Below are 18,233 nucleotides of genomic sequence, written 5' to 3' on the forward strand. Positions count from 1 at the left end.
CCCTATCCAGTCAACTAGACCATGGCACTAAGTGCCCCATTCAGTCCCCTCTTGAACACTTCCAGGGACAGTGACTCCACTATCTCCCTGGGCAGCCCATTCCAATGCCAATCACTCTCTCTGCCAACAACTTCCTCCTAACATCCAGACTAGACCTGCCCTGGCACAACTTGAGGCTCTATCCCCTTCTTCTATTGCTGGTTGTCTGGCAGAAGAGCCCAACCCCACCTGGCTACAGCCTCCCTTCAGGTAGTTGTAGGCAGCAATGAGGTCTGCCCTGAGCCTCCTCTTCTGCAGGCTGCACACCCCCAGCTCCCTCAGCCTCTCCTCACAGGGCTATGCTCCAGGCCCCTCCCCAGCCTTGGTGCCCTTCTCTCAACACCTTCCAGCACCTCAACATCTCTCTTGAATTGAGGAGCCCAGAACTGGACACAGCACTCAAGGTGTGGCCTGACCAGTGCTGAGTACAGAGGAACAATAACCTCCCTTGTCCTACTGGCCACACTGCTCCTGATGCAGGCCAGGATGCCATTGGCTCTCCTGCCCACCTGGGCACACTGCTGCCTCATTTTCAGCTACTCTCTACCAGCACCCCCAGATCCCTTTCTGCCTGGCTGCTCTCAGCCACTCAATCCCCAGCCTGTAGTGCTGCTTGGTGTCGTTGTGGCCAAAGTGTAGAACCCTGCACTTGGCCTTGTTCAATCTCATCCCATTGGCCTCTGCCCAAGTAGACTATCACTTTACCAAGATTTATATTTACTGACTTAAGTCATTTACCTCTATCCATTTCATTTAGTCTCTGGTAACAGACTGTGCCATGGGGATCCGTTTTCGTTTTCTCCTCCTATTCTAATGTACATCTCCTATCAGTTTTTGTGAGTTCTCCCCAATGTGGTAAGTGCATATGAAAGCATGCAAGCATGAGCAGTCTTTCAGGTACAGTGGGGACAGCTTTGCTCCTGAATCTCAGGAAGCATTATAGCACAAGTGGAAAAGTGGCAGCAAACAAATAGCAATTGCTTCATAACAGTTAAAGCAAGATAATGTCCAGTTGAAAATCACTTCAGTTACATCACTCCTGGCAGAATCTTGTCCTGTTTTGGACACAAGATAAAAGCCAGAGTAGCCAAGAAAAAAAACCTGCTTCTTCATGAATCCAGTTTAATACCTTTTTGACAGTGGTAGACAGGCTTATCAATTTCAGTGAGTGTTGGAGCCAGGGCAGAGATCTTGAAGCCTAAACTTCTTTTTCCAAAAACAGAGAAGTTTCTCATTTCTTTGTTCTGGCCTAATTTAAAGTCCCTTGAATCAGACTATTAGCAAAATATTATCCTATCTGTGAAAATAATACAGATAAAACTAAAGTTCCACTCAGCAGCACTCCCATAGCCCTTTCCCTCTTCAAAGGACTCAGGACTTTAGAAACACTGATTAATCATAACATTAATTAAACTCCTATATATTTTCTTTAATTAAGCCATCCAAAAGCTCTATTCTCTGCAGGGAGCTGGGAAGAGGATAGCAAGGGACTAAAACCAACTCCAATAATCAGAAAACTTTGCCTACAGCAATTAAACTTAGGCATCACTTCCCTTTACAGAATCTTTTTTACCTTGGGCTACTGGAAAGATGAAAGAAAAAATGACAGTGCAGTCTAAGTGAGGAATAAATCAGTGAGTGTGTGAAGGAGTTCACAGCAGCACAGGCTCACAGGATGTCAGGGGTTGGAAGGGTCCCTGGGGGTCTTCAAGAAAAGCCTGGCTGAGGCACTTAGTGCCATGGTCTAGTTGATTGGATAGGGCAGGGTGATAGGTTGGACTGGATGATCTTGGAGGTCTCTTCCAACCTGGTTGATTCTATGATTCTATGACATCATCCAGTCCAACCCCCTGCCAGAGCAGGACAATCCTATCTAACACAGATCACAGAGGAACACATCCAGACAGGCCTTGAAAGGCTCCAGAGGAGACAGATCTGCAACCTCTTTGGGGAGCTTGTTCCAGTGCTCTGAGACCCTAACAATAAAGAAGTTCCCCCTTGTGTTGAGGTGGACCCCCCTGTGCTGCAATTTACACCCATTGCTCCTTGTTCTATCCCAGGGAGCAGTGAGCAGAGCCTGTCCCCCCCTCCTGCCCCCCAGCCCTCAGATGTTTGTAAGTATTTATTAAATCCCCTCTCAGACTAAGCAGCCCCAGGTCCCTCAGCCTCTCCTCATAAGCCATGCCCCCCAGTCCCCTATTCATCCTTGTAATTCTTCACTGGACCCTCTCCAGCAGATCTCTGTCCCTCTTCAACTGGGGAGCCCAAACCTGGGTTTATTAACTAGATACATTTGCGCTCCCTGAGTGAATAGGTAGGCTAACAACTCCTTCCCATGCCTTTTCCATTTGGTATATCTGGCAGGAAATGTAAACAGAACAAATGAAAAAGGAAATGGAGTGATTGCCCACACGGACTCCTTCCATTCTGATAGGAAACCTCTGATGGTTTGGGTGTTAGCCACCCTCTCCCCCCCCAAGTCTAATGAAATCACCCAGAACAGGCTCAGCTGAGCTGGAAGTTAAGGAATGAAGCTTTACATTCACAGCTTAGCACAATGCACAAGCAGAGATTTACAATATCTACAGCTATAGACAGAAATAGACAAGATAAAGGTAATACAGAAACACAACAGCCCTCCCAGAGACCTGAGTCCCCAGGAGGGGCTCCCAACCACCCTGCCATCTTCTTTCCACCTTATCCCAGGTTCTGCCTTACGTGCAAGGTGAGTTTGGAGAATTAGTCAGGGGGGTTAGAAGGCAGAAGGATTAATTACAGAGAAGCAGCCCAAGGAGGGAAAAAGTGGAGTCCTCCAGAGACCCACACCCACTGTCTTATCTATACTTATGTTCCTGTTTTTATCCATCTCAGCAAGCCTATGAGTGCAGCAGACATCACCATTGTTTCCTTTTACAGCCTATTATCTAGTTCTTTTCACTAAAATATTCCAGCTAGCCTCAAACTAGCACAAAAGCCAAGCATGCGAGATCAAATTCCTTGGATCCAAGAACAATCAAGCCTAGTCCTTGAGTACCATTCTCAGCCAACCTACCAAAGCAAAGACTGCAAGGGAGACACTTAGTTTTGATTTTTTTTGTGACCAGAAGTGGGAAAACAATGGAAGAGCATTAAAAAATGCTGATTCTTTTGCTGCTGAGGGTGACAGCAAGTGGTAAAGATTTTTTGTCTTCTCTGGAGCAAGAGATAGTTAGGCAGCTCAAGCTGGACTTGTACTTTATAGGCCCTCTTCCCAACTTTGTCTTCCAAACAGATTGCAAGTCAGAGAATTCAATTGGAGTTGTGCTGTGCCTGTGTTTGATGGATGATGAGCATCCAAGATAGGTTGTAGACATTACTCAGTGGATACCATAGAAAGCATAGAATCAACCAGGCTGGAAGAGACCTCCAAGTTCAGCCAGTCCAACCTAGCACCCAGCCCTATCCAATCAACCAGACCATGGCACTAAGTGCCTCATCCAGGCTTTTCTTGGACACCTCCAGGGACAGTGACTCCACCACCTCCCTGGGCAGCCCATTCCAATGCCAATCACTCTCTATGACAACAACTTCCTCCTAACATCCAGCCTATACTTTCCCCAGCACAACTGGAGACTGTGTCCCCTTGTTCTGTTGCTGGGTGCCTGGCAGCAGAGCCCAACCCCACCTGGCTACAGCCTCCCTTTAGGTAGTTGCAGACAGCAATGAGGTCTGCCCTGAGCCTCCTCTTCTGCAGGCTGCACACCCCCAGCTCCCTCAGCCTCTCCTCACAGGGCTCTGCTCCAGGCCCCTCACCAGCTTTGTTGCCCTTCTCTGGACACCTTCCAGCACCTCAGCATCTCTCTTGAACTGAGGAGCCCAGAACTGGACACAGCAGTCAAGGTGTGGCCTGACCAACACTGAGTACAGCAGCAGAATAACCTCCCTTGTCCTACTGGCCACACTGTTCTTGATCCAGGCCTGGATGCCATAGTACAAGAGCAGTAGCTTTGGAACCCATTGGTGTTCTCAAGTCTAAAGTCTGTCCTTGCAAGCTAGGTGAAATTTGCTTTAGTTCAGAACAAGATACTGGTGTGGGGATCATGGGCATGCAGGAGTGTGACAAGTTCTGGATCTAGCTGAGCATATATCTTGGAGGTCTCTTCCAACGTGGTTGATTCTCTGATTCCATGATCAAACTGAAGGTGCTTTAACTAATGTTAGGAGAGAATTAGAAAGCTTGGCAGACAAGGCAGATGCAGAGACATGCTCAAAAATGTCAGGTATGCAAGAGATGGTGAAGGAACATGAAAGTTTAATGGTTAAGACCTGTCCCGGGTTAGGGTGGATCCCTCCCCCAGTAAAATAAACTCACTACAACACGGAGTTCTGTTTGGAAAGTCAGGGGGAAATGAAATTGTATTTCTTATACTTTAAATACCACAGTATAAGGAGAAATAAACTGCTAGAGAAATGTAATAACCTTAAGGAGGATGGGGAAGGGGTCAAGCAGTGGCAAAGCAGCAGCAGCCAAAGCAGCAGCAGGTGAAGATAGCAGCGGGAGCAGCTGAAGCGGCAGAAGCAGCAAGGGTCCAAGGAATGGAGCAAAGCTGGAGGTGGGTAGGTTCAGCCTGGATATGAGGAGGAAGTTGTTCAGCATAAGAGTGGTGAGAGGCTGGAATGGGTTGCCCAGGGAGGTGGTTGAGGCCTCATGGCTGGATGTGTTTAAAGCCAGGCTGGCTGAGGCTGTGGGCAGCCTGATGTAGGGTAGGGTGTCCCTGGGCATGGCAGGGGGTTTGAAACTAGATGATCCTTGTGGTCCCTTCCAACCCTGACTGACTCTATGATTCTAAGCTGTGCTCCTAGACATAAAGCTTTTGATGCTCCAATGAAATGGTATTAACTTATCCATTGTTGCCATTCTGTGGCCTGTCCCTAGGATGTTCACCTCTCCGCTATGTCTGAGCTAGAAATCCAGCTCAAACAGCCATGAGACCCAAAGGGCTGAGGGTGTACAGCTCGAGGGGAAAGAGTATCAATAGTGTAACAGGGGAAAGAAGATGAACCATAAAATCAAACAGGCTGGAAGAGACCTCCAAGCTCATCCAGTCCAACCTATCATCCAGCCCTATCCAGTCATCTAGACCATGGCACTAAATGCCTCATCCAGGCTTTTCTTGACCACCTCCAGGGATGGTGACTCCAGAGGGAGGCAGAAAATGCACAAAATGGAAACGTTAGGGTTTCTGGAAGCACAGAAGTTGAAGGAGGAGGGTGACTGGGTTAAAAGGCTGCTACAGCAGAGGAAGTCTCTGAAGGATCACAGAGAAAGCAATTTGCTGAAAAGCAGTGATTGCATTGCACCCAGCTGTGATTTCCCAAGGTGTGTTCAGAGTGAGAATCCCAAAATGCCTCTCTTTTGTCTTTGTCCAGTGCTACTAGCTTCTGTACATACTGCTCTTCCATCCCTTTGTTATCCCTTCTTACCTTGTGCCATAACTTCCTCTTGCAAAATATAGAACCAGGATTTGTAATCTTTTTTTCCAAGATAAAAGCTTCTGTATTGGTAACCCTTGTAGATGTTTGATTCTTCTACAAGCAAATCTGAATTGCCACTGGCAACACAGATACTGGTGAGTCATCTGCTTTCAGCACTGCAGGAGAGTTCCTGAAACTGTAAAAGATGACTCCTCCTGCTCCCTGTAGGGCTGTATATTGCTGCCCTACCTGTGGCTGCACTAATTCTTGATTTAAAATAAAGAGGGTTTAAAAGGAAAAGCAATGAATGACAGATGGGGTACAATGCATCAGGAAAGATACTGTTCCTTTTTGTCCTGGTCTGTACAGAATGCCAACCTGATGTCTGGAAATCTTGCTGCCTCTCATCAGAGGTGATGGAAAAGTGGGAAAGTGTGTGCCATTTTTTTCTGGGGGGGTGCAATGGTTTGGGTGTTCCCCACCCCCCCCCCCGGTTTGGAAATCACCCAGACTAGACTCAGCCAGCTCTGGAAATTGAATGAAGCTTATATTTACAGCTTAGCACAACTTACAAGCAGATAGTTACACTATATACAGTTATAGACAGAAATAGACAAGGTAAAAGGCAATACAGAAACACAACAGCCCTCCCAGAAACCTGAGTCCCCAGGAGGGGCTCCCAACCGCCCTTCCACTTTCTTTCCACCCCTTTCCCTACCCCAGTCTTTGTCTTATGTTCAAGGTGAGTTTGGAGGGTCAGCCAGGGGGGTTAGGAAGCAGAAGGATTAGTCACACAGACAGCAAGTTAGGTTAGAGAGAGAAGTGCAGCCCTAAGGACAGAGGGCAAGCTCTGTTACCTATGTGTTCTTGTTCTTACCCATCTCAGCAAGCCTATGAGTGCAGCAGACATCACCACTATTTCCTTTTCACAGTCTATCATCTAATTCCTCTCACCAAAATATCCCAGCTAGGCTCAAACTAGCACAGTATGCAATGTTTTCTTAGGCTTTCTGTCTTCTCCAAAAATAAACTCTCTCCACAGAGTCTTAACATTTATGTTACAATAAACCTGCAAGCAAATTAAATCTGTCATTGTTCTTTAGCTCAAAACATTCATTATCCTAACTTAATTAGCAGGCTGGGCTTAATGTGAAGCAGGTGAAGGATTGGCTCCAGCCTAGGAGTTTTGAGGTCTTACTCAAACCCATCTAAGATAACTCAGCACTCATTCTCTTACAAATAATTGCAGAGGTTATACAATTTGTGATGGAGATAATTGCAGTACTGTAGTCACTTAGCATCCTGTAGTGAAACATCTTCATGTGCAATTACTCTGAAGTGCTAGAGATCACAAATGTTTGTGCACAAGATCTTCTCTGGAGATGTTCAAGCAAAGCCTGTAGGAGACACTTAGTGCCATGGTCTGGTTGATTGGCCAGGGCTGGGTGCTAGGTTGGACTGGCTGAGCTTGGAGCTTTCTCCCAACCTGCTTGATTCTATGATTCTATGATTCTGTTCTCTGACACTTGCTAGAAGTGGTCATGCTCATGTTGGGTGCATGTTTTTAGTCGTGCTGAGGGGTTTTTCCACTTTCCTCTTCCAGTACTTCTTCATGCACAGTGGTCTAAAGAACAAGAAAATGACCTGTTGTGATGATCAGCATCACAATCCATTAATTACCACTGTACTCAGCACTGGTCAGGCCACACCTTGAGTGCTGTGTCCAGTTCTGGGCTCCTCAATTCAAGAGAGATGTTGAGATACTGGAACATGTCCAAAGAAGGGCAACAAAGCTGGTGAGGGGCCTGGAGCACAGCCCTGTGAGGAGAGGCTGAGGGAGCTGGGGGTGTGCAGCCTGCAGAAGAGGAGGCTCAGGGCAGAGCTCATTGCTGTCTACAACTCCCTGAAGGGAGGCTGTAGCCAGGTGGGGTTGGTCTCTTCTGCCAGGCAAGCAGCAACAGAAGAAGAGGACACAGTCTCAAGTTGTGCCAGGGGAGGTCTATGCTGGATGATCTTAGAGGTCTCTTCCAACCTGGTTGCTTCTATGATATGGGTTTGACAGTAGCTACTGTCTTTGCATTTCATAAGTTTCCTCTGTCAACAGCTTATGCCCAGAAGCTACCAGGCAATGGGAAAGCAGAGTTACTGTATACAAACTGTTGTGACTTAGAGTTTCTTGATAAGCAGTATAAGGTGCAGTCAGTTATGCTAGAGACTACATATTATGAAGCAGATGTGTCCCCTCATTCTGTTGCTGCCTGCCTGGCAGAAGAGACCAATCCCCACCTGCCTACAGCCTCCCTTCAGGTAGCTGCAGACAGCAATGAGCTCAGCCCTGAGCCTGCAGGCTGCACACCCCCAGCTCCCTCAGCCTCTCCTCATAGCTCTTGTGAATCCAAATCCAGAGTTTGCTACCCCTTGTTCTAAGCATAGTAATTTTCCTGTGAGCTCTCAGACCTCCTGTTGTATCTCAATATGTGCTAGAAGATTTCCAGTGCTCAGAGAAGGGACAGAGTTCTTCAGGAACAGCAACAGCTGGAGCCTGAAGGGCGTTTTCAGGTGCTACCTCAATGCCAATAGTCAATTAGAGATTAAACCAATGGTATCTGAAAGGAGAAAGCATGGTGTACAAATAAACAATTTATCAAGTAAAGCAGTGGCACTTCTGCCACTGCTGTCGTGTGATGGATGCACTCTATCTGCACAGCGTGACTTAATGAGCATCTCTGAGGGGGAAAAAATGGAGTGATGCATTACTTCTATTAGACCAAGCTCTACCTGTAGGACAAGCTTCTCAGTTTGAATTAATACCCCTTTGAGTTTCCTTGTGTTTTCAATAGGTTGATGTTCCTAGTCCTGTCCTATCAAGCTAGGGACCGTGTCACAACTATTTCACAGATGTGCCAATCTGCCAAAGTTACCTTTCAGAGATGAGTGACGATGTGTGGCGGAGGGGATTCTGCTGCCTGCGCCAGTTGTGGCGGAGGGGAGAAGTGAATTGGTGTGAGATGACATTCTATACAAATATGTAATTTATTAATTCACAGTCTCACAGTATCACCAAGGTTGGAAGAGACCTCACAGGTCATCAAGTCCAACCCTTTACCACAGAGCTCAAGGCCAGACCATGGCACCAAGTGCCATGTCCAATCCTGCCTTGAACAGCTCCAGGGACGGCGACTCCACCACCTCCCCGGGCAGCCCATTCCAGTGTCCAATGACTCTCTCAGGGAAGAACTTTCTCCTCACCTCCAGCCTGAATTTCCCCTGGTGTAGCTTGAGGCTGTGTCCTCTTGTTCTGGTGCTGGCCACCTGAGAGAAGAGAGCAACCTCCTCCTGGCCACAACCTCCCCTCAGGTAGTTGTAGACAGCAATGAGGTCTCCCCTGAGCCTCCTCTTCTCCAGGCTAACCAATCCCAGCTCCCTCAGCCTCTCCTCATAGGGCTGTGCTCAAGGCCTCTCCCCAGCCTCGTCGCCCTTCTCTGGACACGCTCAAGCATCTCAATGTCCCTCCTAAACTGGGGGGCCCAGAACTGAACACAGTACTCAAGGTGTGGTCTGAACAGTGCAGAGTACAGGGGCAGAATGACCTCCCTGCTCCTGCTGGCCACACCATTCCTGATGCAGGCCAGGATGCCACTGGCTCTCTTGGCCACCAGGGCACACTGCTGGCTCATGTTCAGGTGGGTATTCTGAACTCTCACCATCCCCAGCCACTTAATTTTAATGTTGTTTTGGATCTGACACGGTTATGGAAGACATTCTAGGAATATGATCAAACAGTAACTTGTTAATAACTAGCAAACATTCAAACATAGAGAGGGATTTCCCCTCCATCAGATGCCACCTGAGGTCAATATGCTGCTTGCCCAGTATCATAGAATCATACAATCAGAGAATCAACCAGGTTGGAAGAGAGCTCCAAGATCATCCAGTCCAACCTATCCCCCAGCCCTATCCAGTCAACCAGACCATGGCACTAAGTGCCTCAGCCAGGCTTTGCTTGAACACCTCCAGGGACAGTGACTCCACCACCTCCCTGGGCAGCCCATTCCAATGCCAATCACTCTCTCTGCCAACAACTTCCTCCTAACATCCAGCCTAGACCTACTCCAGAACAATTTGACAATTATGGCTATATAATGTCTGTCTTCCCTTCTTTATGAGTGAAATTGAGCACAGAAATGTGTTTTATTTTTTAATTTGTCAAGGTAGTGCTTATGCTTAATCAGATTATGGAAATCCTTTTTAAAGTCATCAGATGCTTTGACTCTTAAAATGTGGAAAGTTGCTCAGATCAAAAAAATAGATTTCACAGAGTACAATCATAGAATCAACCAGGTTGGAAGAGATCTCCAACATCAGCCAGTCCAACCTAGCACCCAACCTATCCAATCAACTAGACCATGGCACTAAGTGCCTCATTCAGGCTTTGCTTCAACACCTCCAGGCACAGTGACTCCACCACCTCCCTGGGCAGCCCATTCCAATGCCAATCACTCTCTCTGACAACAGCTTCCTCCTAACATCCAGCCTAGACCTCCCCCGGCACAACTTGAGGCTGTGTCCTCTTCTTCTGTTGCTGCTTGCCTGGGGGGAAGAGCCCAACCCCACCTGGCTACAGCCTCCCTTCAGGGAGTTGTAGACAGCAATGAGGTCCTTGATCACCACTCTCTGCATGCCACCATCCAGCCAATTCCTTATCCAGCAGTGCTCCACCCCTCAAGTCTGTGTTTTTCCAGCTTGGTGACCAGGCTGTCCCGTGGAACAGTCAAATGCCTTACTCAGGTCCAGAGCTGCTGCCAGCGGCGTTGGGCTGCTGTAGCAGTAGCTGTACTTCACTGGTGCTTTTCCACACTTACACCTCTCTAAGAGCAGGAATAGTTACTGCTAGAAAATATAACTCCTCTCTTCTTCATGCCTGCTGTGAAGCAGCAGGAACACATAGCTGAGATAAGAGCAGTGACCTGGAATGGTTTCTGTGACTGTAGTACAGGTAGTTAGCTAACTACAGGTGTAGCTGCAGAAAACACATTCAGTATACAAGCAAGTTAGTGTGGAGTGTTTTCTGCAGTACAGTGATCCTCTTAACTTTTATGACTTAATTCCCTATTAAAGCAAATCTACTGCTTTTTTTCATTGTAGTCTCTTGTTTCAAATCAAATTAAGGACTCATCTTTTTAATGGCTAAGGCAGGAGGTTTTCTCATGCTGAATATATTTTCACAGAGCTAACAAGGTGTTCAAAGTACTAAATCCACAGAAAATACATTTTCATAGACTTTAAGATCACAGAGTCATAGAATCAGTCAGGGTTGGAAGGGACCACAAGGATCAGCCAGTTCCAACCCCCCTGCCATGCCCAGGGACACCCTACCCTAGATCAGGCTGCACACAGCCTCAGCCAGCCTGGCCTTAAACACCTCCAGCCATGGAGCCTCAACCACCTCCCTGGGCAACCCATTCCAGCCTCTCACCACTCTCATGCTCAGCAACTTCCTCCTCACCTCCACTCTGATTCTCCCCACCTCCAGCTTTGCTCCATTCCCCCCCTGTCCTGTCACTCCCTGACAGCCTAAACAGTCCCCTTAATGAACAGAATTTCTATTCTGTGACTTCAGCTCCATGTGATTATATTAAAAATCCAATGCACCTTTCTTGTAGGAGATTTTCAGTGCCAAGTTTAGTGTTGTGTAAAGTAACTCCCTCCAATGTATGACAGCAATAGCTGTCAAAAGGACTCCCTTTCTGGTCAGTACAGCTGAGATCTGTTGAAGAGCTTGTGTCCTCTGTGAGCAATAAAGTCTAAGAAGCAATTAGGATGGCAGTTAAATTGTTGTGGGTAGTAGAGAATCAGCCTTCTGCTGATCCTTAGAGAATGCTGTTCCACAACTAACAACAGTGTTGGCCTTACATCCACTGCAGTGTTTTGAATAACCGATACAGGTTATATTTATAATGACAAGTTCTGAGTTCACAATATCCCAGGCTCACAGGATGTTAGGGGTTGGAAGGAACCCAAGGAGAGCATTGAGTCCAACCCCCTGCCAGAGCAGGACAATCCTATCTAACACAGATCACAGAGGAACACATCCAGACAGGCCTTGAAAGGCTCCAGACAGGAGACTCCACAACCTCTCTGGGCAGCCTGTGCCAGTGCTCTGGGACCCTTACAGTCAAGAAGTTCCCCCTTGTGTTGAGGCAGAACCTCCTGTGCTGCAGCTTACACCCATTGCTCCTTGTCCTATGCCAGGGAGCAGTGAGCAGAGCCTGTCCCCTGCTCCTGGCAGCCCTCAGATACTTATAAACATTTATCAAATCCCCTCTCAGCCTTCTCTTCTCCAGACTAAGCAGCCCCAGGTCCCTCAGCCTCTCCTCACAAGGCAGTGCCCTCCTGTCCCCTCATCATCCTCCTAGTCCTCCACTGGACCCTCTCCAGCAGATCCCTGTCCCTCTTGAACTGGGGAGCCCAAAACTGAACACAGTATTCAAGCTGAGGTCTCAGCAGGGCAGAGGAGAGGGGCAGGAGAACCTCCCTTGATCTGCTGGACACACTCTGCCTAATGCAGCCCAGGATGCCATTGGCCTTCTTGGCCACAAGGGCACATTGCAGTGCCATGGGTAACTTGTTAGCCACCAGCACCCCCAGGTCCCTCTCCAGAGGACTGCTTTCCAGCAGAGCTGTGTGAGGGGAGATGAGGACCTGCTAAGCTCTGCACGTTGCAGTACTTTTCAGGTTACCTTGGTGCATATATTTGGCCTTTCCCATTATTGTTTCATTCTGCTAAGGGTACGATGTAGCCTGGAGGCAAAGGAAAGGGGGAAAGGTATTCTAATTGCATAACAAAGCTGGTGAGGGGCCTGGAGCACAAATCCTATGAGGAGAGGTTGAGGGAGCTGGGGCTGTTTAGCCTGGAGAAGAGGAGGCTCAGGGCTGATCTTATTACTGTCTACAACTACCTGAAGGGAGGCTGTAGCCAGGTGGGGGGGTGGCCTCTTCTCCCAGGCAACCAGCAATAGAACAAGGGGACACAGTCTCAAGTTGTGCCAGGGGAGGTATAGGCTGGATGTTAGGAGGAAGTTGTTGTCAGAGAGAGTGATTGGCATTGGAATGGGCTGCCCAGGGAGGTGGTGGAGTTGCTGTCCCTGGAGGTGTTGAAGCAAAGCCTGGCTGAGGCACTTAGTGCCATGGTCTGGTTGACTGGCTAGGGCTGGGTGCTAGGTTGGACTGGCTGAGCTTGGAGGTCTCTTCCATCCTGGCTGATTCTATGATTCTATGATTCTATGAACAAACACTGCCTTGCCTTTTCCTTCATACATAGGTTGAATAAGAGCATAAGTAAGAACAATGCTGCTGCAGTTAGCAAATAAAACAGAAATATCAAGGAAATTCTGGGTCAAAATGGGGTTGAAAAAGAAATTCATTCAGAGTTGTTTAGATGGAAATATATTGCCTTAATTTGACTTCAAGAAGGGTACTCACATGTTTGCTTGTCAGCATTGCTAATACATCCACCACTGGGGCGATTAGGCCACTCGCGAAGCTGCCAATCTTGTCTTCCATGCCTGTGAGGCATAAACAAGGAGTGAGTTGCAAAGAGACCAGGCAGACAGCTGGTGGTAGGAAGAAAATTAGACTGACTGTGAATATGTAGAGAGAATCATAGAATCAGCCAAGTTGGAAGAGACCTCCAAGCTCATCCAGTCCAACTTAGCACCCAGCCCTATCCAGTCAGAACTGGTGGTAGGAAGGAGATCAGATTGACTGTCAGTATATAGTGAGACTGGAAATTAGAAGGGCAACAAAGCTGGTAAGAGCCCTAGATGCTTGAGCGTGTCCAGAGAAGGGCAACGAGGCTGGGGAGAGGCCTTGAGCACAGCCCTACGAGGAGAGGCTGAGGGAGCTGGGATTGGTTAGCCTGGAGAAGAGGAGGCTCAGGGCAGACCTTATTGCTGTCTACAACTACCTGAGGGGTGGTTGTGGCCAGGAGGAGGTTGCTCTCTTCTCTCAGGTGGCCAGCACCAGAACAAGAGGACACAGCCTCAGGCTGTGCCAGGGGAAATTTAGGCTGGAGATGAGGAGAAAGTTCTTCCCTGAGAGAGTCATTGGACACTGGAATGGGCTGCCCGGGGAGGTGGTGGAGTCGCCGTCCCTGGAGCTGTTCAAGGCAGGATTGGATGTGGCACTTGGTGCCATGGTCTGGCCCTGAGCTCTGTGGTAAAGGGTTGGACTTGATGATCTGTGAGGTCTCTTCCAACCTTGGTGATACTGTGATACTGTGATACCTCATTGCTGTCTACAACTACCTGAAGGGAGGTTGTAGACAGGTGGGGTTGGTCTCTTCTGCCAGGCAACCAGCAACAGAACAAGGGGACACAGCCTCAGGTTGTGCTGGGGGAAGTATAGGCTGGATGTTAGGAGGAAGTTGTTGGCAGAGAGAGTGATTGGCATTGGAATGGGCTGCCCAGGGAGGTGGTGGAGTCACTGTCCCTGGAGGTGTTGAAGCAAAGCCTGGATGAGGCACTTAGTGCCATGGTCTGTTTGATTGGCCAGGGCTGGGTGCTAGGTTGGACTGGATGATCTCGAAGGTCTTTTCCAACCTGCTTGATTGTATGATTCTGTGATAAGATGGCTGAAGACTACCTGAGGAGTGTAATTCTGATGCAGTTTTCTAACTGGGAGGGACCGATCAGTACCTCCCAACTGATGCAGTCTGGCGATGTCGCTGGTCACTAATACCTGAACTGCTTGAACATGCAATCGTATGAATGTGTGTATAGGGTTAACACTCCTGGGGGAGTAACCCTGAACCTGACCCTAGGGGTCTTGGCCCCTCCCCAGGGGTGGGCCACACTCCAGGTGATGGTTAGCCCACTCCCCCCACTTCCTGTGCTATAAAAGAGGAGCACTTCCTGCTCCTCATCCTCTTTTCCTGCGCTACCTCTTGACACACACCCATACTGCATACCAGCACACCACGTGGCAGCCACGAGGCAGAGACACCATCACATTACTCGGGTTGTATCCATCCCTTGTTGTATTTTGCTGTTGTCCCTTCCTTATCCTTTGTAAACTCCCCTACCTCCAATACCTTTTCTAAGTTATTGTTAAACTTTTCCTTTTTTAACTTCCCAATCGAGTGAGATTGATTTATTTGGGTGTCCCTACCTTTATCTCTCTCCCTGTCTTTTGGGAAAAGGAGGGGGAAGAGGGGAGGGCACTCTATAAATTCTATAAATTGTCATTGGGTCTACTAAATTTATTAGAGTCTCTGGGAACCTGCCTTTGAACCCAAGCCAATGTGGCTTGCCCCAGAGCGCTGTCAGTAGCGCACGAGGTCAGCTGCAGCTCTCCCAATGGTGCCAATGCTCTTGTGTGTTTCCCCTGTGCTTCTCCCTCACCCTTTATTGCTGTATCTTCTGAATTCTTCCCTTCGTTTTCTTTCAACAAAGGCAAGTATGCCATGAGGGATCTGGTCCATCGGCTGCCAGGCGCTAACAACAGCAGCAGCTCAGCGAGCAAGGCCATGTCCGATGACACCGTCACTGCCATTTGCTGCACCCTGCATGAAGTCATCACTAAAAACATGGAGAATGCCAAGGCCTTACGAGACGCAGGCGGCATTGAGAAACTGGTTGGCATATCTAAGAGTAAAGGAGACAAGTACGTTTTGCAAATCACCTTGCACCTTTTTAACATCCCCAGTAGTTGTCACTAGTTCTGAATGTGTTTGCCCTCCTCTGTGCGGTCAGGAGTTGAATTCTTTAGCTGTGCATTCCCAGGGGGAAAGGTGACAAGAAAGAGACAACACCAACCGCAAAGGTACCTGCTGGGGTTTGTTATGGACATGCTACCAGCAGTGCGTGGAGTGCACTGCATATGCAGTGTAAGCAACAGTAACTGCCTACAGTAGCTGCTACCTCTAAGCATTTCCAGAAGATTCTGATAAGCATTAGGGACCAGACCTGTTGGATTGCACCCTGCAGGAAGGGTGATGCGCAGGTGGACAGACCCTGTGGAAGGAAGGGACGTCACAGCAGTTACGGTATTACTCTTCTTGCTCTAGGAGTGAAGAACATAAAGTCACTGTCCCTCTTCACAGCAGCCTTTTCCCTGCCAGAAGCTTGCTGTTCAGGTGGGGGCACAGTAGACAAGTGGATCCACGTGTTTTTCTAACACCTTGCTTCTGAGAGAATATTAGCATCCCTGCAGGCTACTTTGAGAGGCACCAAAACATGTGAACATCCTACAGATGACTGTGGCATTTTCAGAGCAGCTCTGGTTTCATCTTGTTTGTTATCCTACATGCACATTTTTCAGGAAGAGTTCGCTCTTTTTCCCTCTTTTGCCTGGTTCTCATGCTTGTCAGCCTGCAGAAGTATAGTGCAGTGGGACTGTGGCATTTTGAACACAAAAAGCCTTCACTACAGTGTATAAAACCCATCAGTCCACCTACTCGAAGCTGTCATCACACAGCCTACTGCAGCATCGGAGCTCTAAAAGAGCCCCACAAAGCCAGGCCACAACCTGAAGGAAAGATTTATGCACCTTAAGTTTTGGGATGAGAACTTATGCTCACCTATGTGATTGGAGCACTGCCAGTATAATTTGATCACATTCCCCCCCCCCCCCCATTTTCACCCTTTTCATACTAAATTCATTTATTGAAACATTCTCACATTCTAATGATAAGGAGTATGAAGTAGTAGGATGACAAAGTTGGTGATACCAGTTGTGGGAGCTCCCCAATGCTCTGCCAATTTACAGGCTCACAGGATGATAGGGGTTGGAAGGGACACAAGGAGATCATCCAGCCCAACCTCCCTGCCAGAGCAGGACCACACAATCTAGCACAGGTCACAGAGGAACACATCCAGACAGGCCTTGAAAGGCTCCAGAGAAGGAGACTCCACAACCTCTCTGGGCAGCCTGTGCCAGTGCTCTGGGACCCTTACAGTAAAGAAGTTCCCCCTTGTGTTGAGGCAGAACCTCCTGTGCTGCAGCTTACACCCATTGCTCCTTGTCCTATCCCAGGGAGCAGTGAGCAGAGCCTGTCCCCTGCTCCTGGCAGCCCTCAGATACTTATAAACATTTATCAAATCCTCTCTCAGTCTTCTCCTCTCCAGACTAAACAGCCCCAGGTCCCTCAGCCTCTCCTCATAAGGCAGTGCCCTCCAGTCCCCTAATCATCCTCATAGCCCCCCACTGGACCCTCTCCAGCAGATCCCTGTCCCTCTTCAACTGGGGAGCTCAAAACCAAAGGCAGTATTCAAGCTGAGGTCTCAGCAGGGCAGAGTAGGGGGAGGAGAATCTCCCTTGATCTGCTGGACACACTCTTCCTGATGCACCCCAGGATGCCATTGGCCTTCTTGGCCACAAGGGCACATTGCTGTGCCATGGATGTTAGCCACCAGCACCCCCAGGTCCTTCTCCACAGGGCTGCTTTCCAGCAGATCACCTCCCAGCCTGTGCTGGTGCAATTTATTATTGTCCTTGTTGAACCTCATCTGGTTCCTCTGTGCCCAGCTCTCAGTGTGTCCAGGTCTCTCTGGATGGCCTCACAGCCTTCAGCTGCATCAGCCAAGCCTCCCAGCTTGCTGAGCAGTCTCTGTCTGTCTGTGCCCTCATCAATGTCACTGATAAAGATGTTGAGCAGGACTGTCCCCAGCAGTGATCCCTGGGGGATACCACTGGTCACAGCTCTCCAGCTGGACCTGGCACCATTGATCACCACCCTCTGAACTCTATCTTGCAGCCAGTTCCTAACCCACCTCACTGCCTGCTCTTCTATCCCACACTTCCTCAGCTTGCTCACTAAAATGCCATGGGAGATGGTGTCAAAGGCCTTGCTAAGGTCAAGGTAGACTACATCCACTGGTTTTCCTCAATCTATCCATTCAGTTATGGCATCATAGAATCCTATCAGGTTAGTCAAGCATCACTTCCCCTTGGTAAATCCTGATACTCCTGATAGCCTTCTCTTCCAAGTGCCTTGAGTTGCCCTCCAGCAGGAGCCGCTCCATCAGTTTTCCAGGGATGGAGGTGAGGCTGCCTGGTCTGTAGTTTCCTGGAACCTCTTTCTTGCCCTTTTTGAAGACTGGGGTGCCATTGGCTCTGCTCCAGTCCTCAGGTACCCCTCCTGCCTGCCATGATTTGGCAAAGATGATGGAGTGTGGCAGAGCGATAACATCAGCCAGTTCTCTCAGCACCCTTGGGTGCACCTCATAGTTCCATCTGATTTTTTTGTTGATACTAAATCTATTTCATTTGTTTTTTTTAATCCTTTCTAGATCAGATGTACAGAAAATTGCAAGCATGTTCATGTCCATGTTTCTTGAGCTGAACGTGTCTTTCCTCAGAAGAATGTGTTTGTCTACTTATTCATTAGCTAGTAGAGATTATTAATACCTGTTTGGTCTGAAATCTTCATAGTGTCATGGGAAGATTTAGGAGGAGAGGTGAAGGTATAATTCCCTAAGTATCACTCCTAACTGTGAAAGACATATGCGTGTTGCATGAAACTATTTAGCCCAGGTGATGCTGAGTCCTTCCCAAATGCCCTCCCACATCATATATTCCTCCTCTTAACTTCTTTTAGAAGGCTTATCTATGCTGAATGAAAGTATTTAGCCCAGGTGATGCTGAGTCCTTCCCAAATGCCCTCCCACGTCATATATTCCTCCTCTTAACTTCTTTTAGAAGGCTTATCTATGCTGAATGAAAGTATTTAGCCCAGGTGA

The 18,233-nt window shown here is 48.3% G+C and overlaps 1 protein-coding gene across 4 annotated transcripts in view; it reads left to right on the forward strand.

Annotated features, from left to right (window-relative positions):
- CTNND2 (catenin delta 2) overlaps positions 1–18,233 on the forward strand; it is a 704,219-nt gene that overhangs the window by 637,026 nt on the left and 48,960 nt on the right. For all 4 annotated transcript variants that reach the window (XM_064160790.1, XM_064160789.1, XM_064160792.1 and 1 more), the window contains one exon: positions 14,946–15,156. In XM_064160790.1, the coding sequence (XP_064016860.1) occupies positions 14,946–15,156 (211 nt within the window). The remainder of the gene's footprint in view (positions 1–14,945; positions 15,157–18,233) is intronic.

This window comes from Pogoniulus pusillus, chromosome 21, assembly GCF_015220805.1.
Source record: "Pogoniulus pusillus isolate bPogPus1 chromosome 21, bPogPus1.pri, whole genome shotgun sequence".
In the NCBI taxonomy this organism is placed as follows: domain Eukaryota; kingdom Metazoa; phylum Chordata; class Aves; order Piciformes; family Lybiidae; genus Pogoniulus; species Pogoniulus pusillus.